This window comes from Trichinella spiralis (assembly GCF_000181795.1).
Source record: "Trichinella spiralis strain ISS 195 chromosome Unknown Scfld1145, whole genome shotgun sequence".
In the NCBI taxonomy this organism is placed as follows: domain Eukaryota; kingdom Metazoa; phylum Nematoda; class Enoplea; order Trichinellida; family Trichinellidae; genus Trichinella; species Trichinella spiralis.
The window spans coordinates 1-575 of NW_003528084.1; the positions used below are offsets into that span (position 1 = coordinate 1).

At 62.6% G+C, this 575-nt stretch overlaps 1 protein-coding gene across 1 annotated transcript; it reads left to right on the forward strand.

Moving 5' to 3' along the window:
- The first annotated feature begins 128 nt into the window (after positions 1-128).
- On the forward strand, positions 129-484 carry Tsp_15644 (putative cell death protein 6). Its single transcript, XM_003370115.1, has 2 exons — positions 129-287; positions 317-484. The coding sequence occupies exons 1-2, from the start codon at positions 129-131 to the stop codon at positions 482-484; spliced, it is 327 nt and encodes a 108-aa protein (XP_003370163.1).
- Positions 485-575: the final 91 nt, after the last annotated feature.

The following is a 575-nucleotide window of genomic DNA, read 5'->3' on the forward strand; positions in this document are numbered from 1 at the left end:
AAGGTACCACGTCCGCCCAAGCGGGCTTGCCTCCGGCGCAGGTTCCGCCCAGCCTTCGTCGAAGTACTGCTTCATGACTGAAGCGTACCGCAAGCGATCTTCTTCGCGTGTGCTCAGGCGCCGCTCTAATGCCAGGAGCCGGCGTCGGGCGTGAGAATAGTTGTTGGGGAGGGCCGGTCCACCGGGCACCCAGGGTAGGCCGACCGAGTACCTCCCCTCGTCCAGATGGAGTTCCTCCTCCAATTTCTTCATCGCCGCTGTTCCATCGGCAGCGGAGTCTTCGGTGGGTGTGATTCCCAGCGCCTCGATTTCCCAGAATCTCCGCAAAGCGTCGTCGTTGGAACCTTCGCCTTGTAGAAGGAAGACCCCGGCCTCCGAGGCCCGATTTCGGGCGGCTCTCCCGCACGTGATCCAGCCGAGGCGAGTCTCCACGGCCACTGATCCACCGGTCGCTCTTCGAATGCGACCGGTCACGAGTTCGTAATAGTAGTCTATGCCGACCAACACATCGACCACCAAGCGGCTCTCTGCGCCGCTGACCCATTTCGGTCACGGCCCGTGCCGGTGTCCCTTCT

Excerpts from the sequence above, each read along its gene's own strand:
- Tsp_15644 (XM_003370115.1), top strand. The coding sequence starts at position 129 with ATGCCAGGAGCCGGCGTCGGGCGTGAGAATAGTTGTTGGGGAGGGCCG. Across the intron at positions 288-316 it reads GGCAGCGGAGTCTTCGGTGG|AATCTCCGCAAAGCGTCGTC; the intron begins GTGTGATTCCCA and ends TCGATTTCCCAG.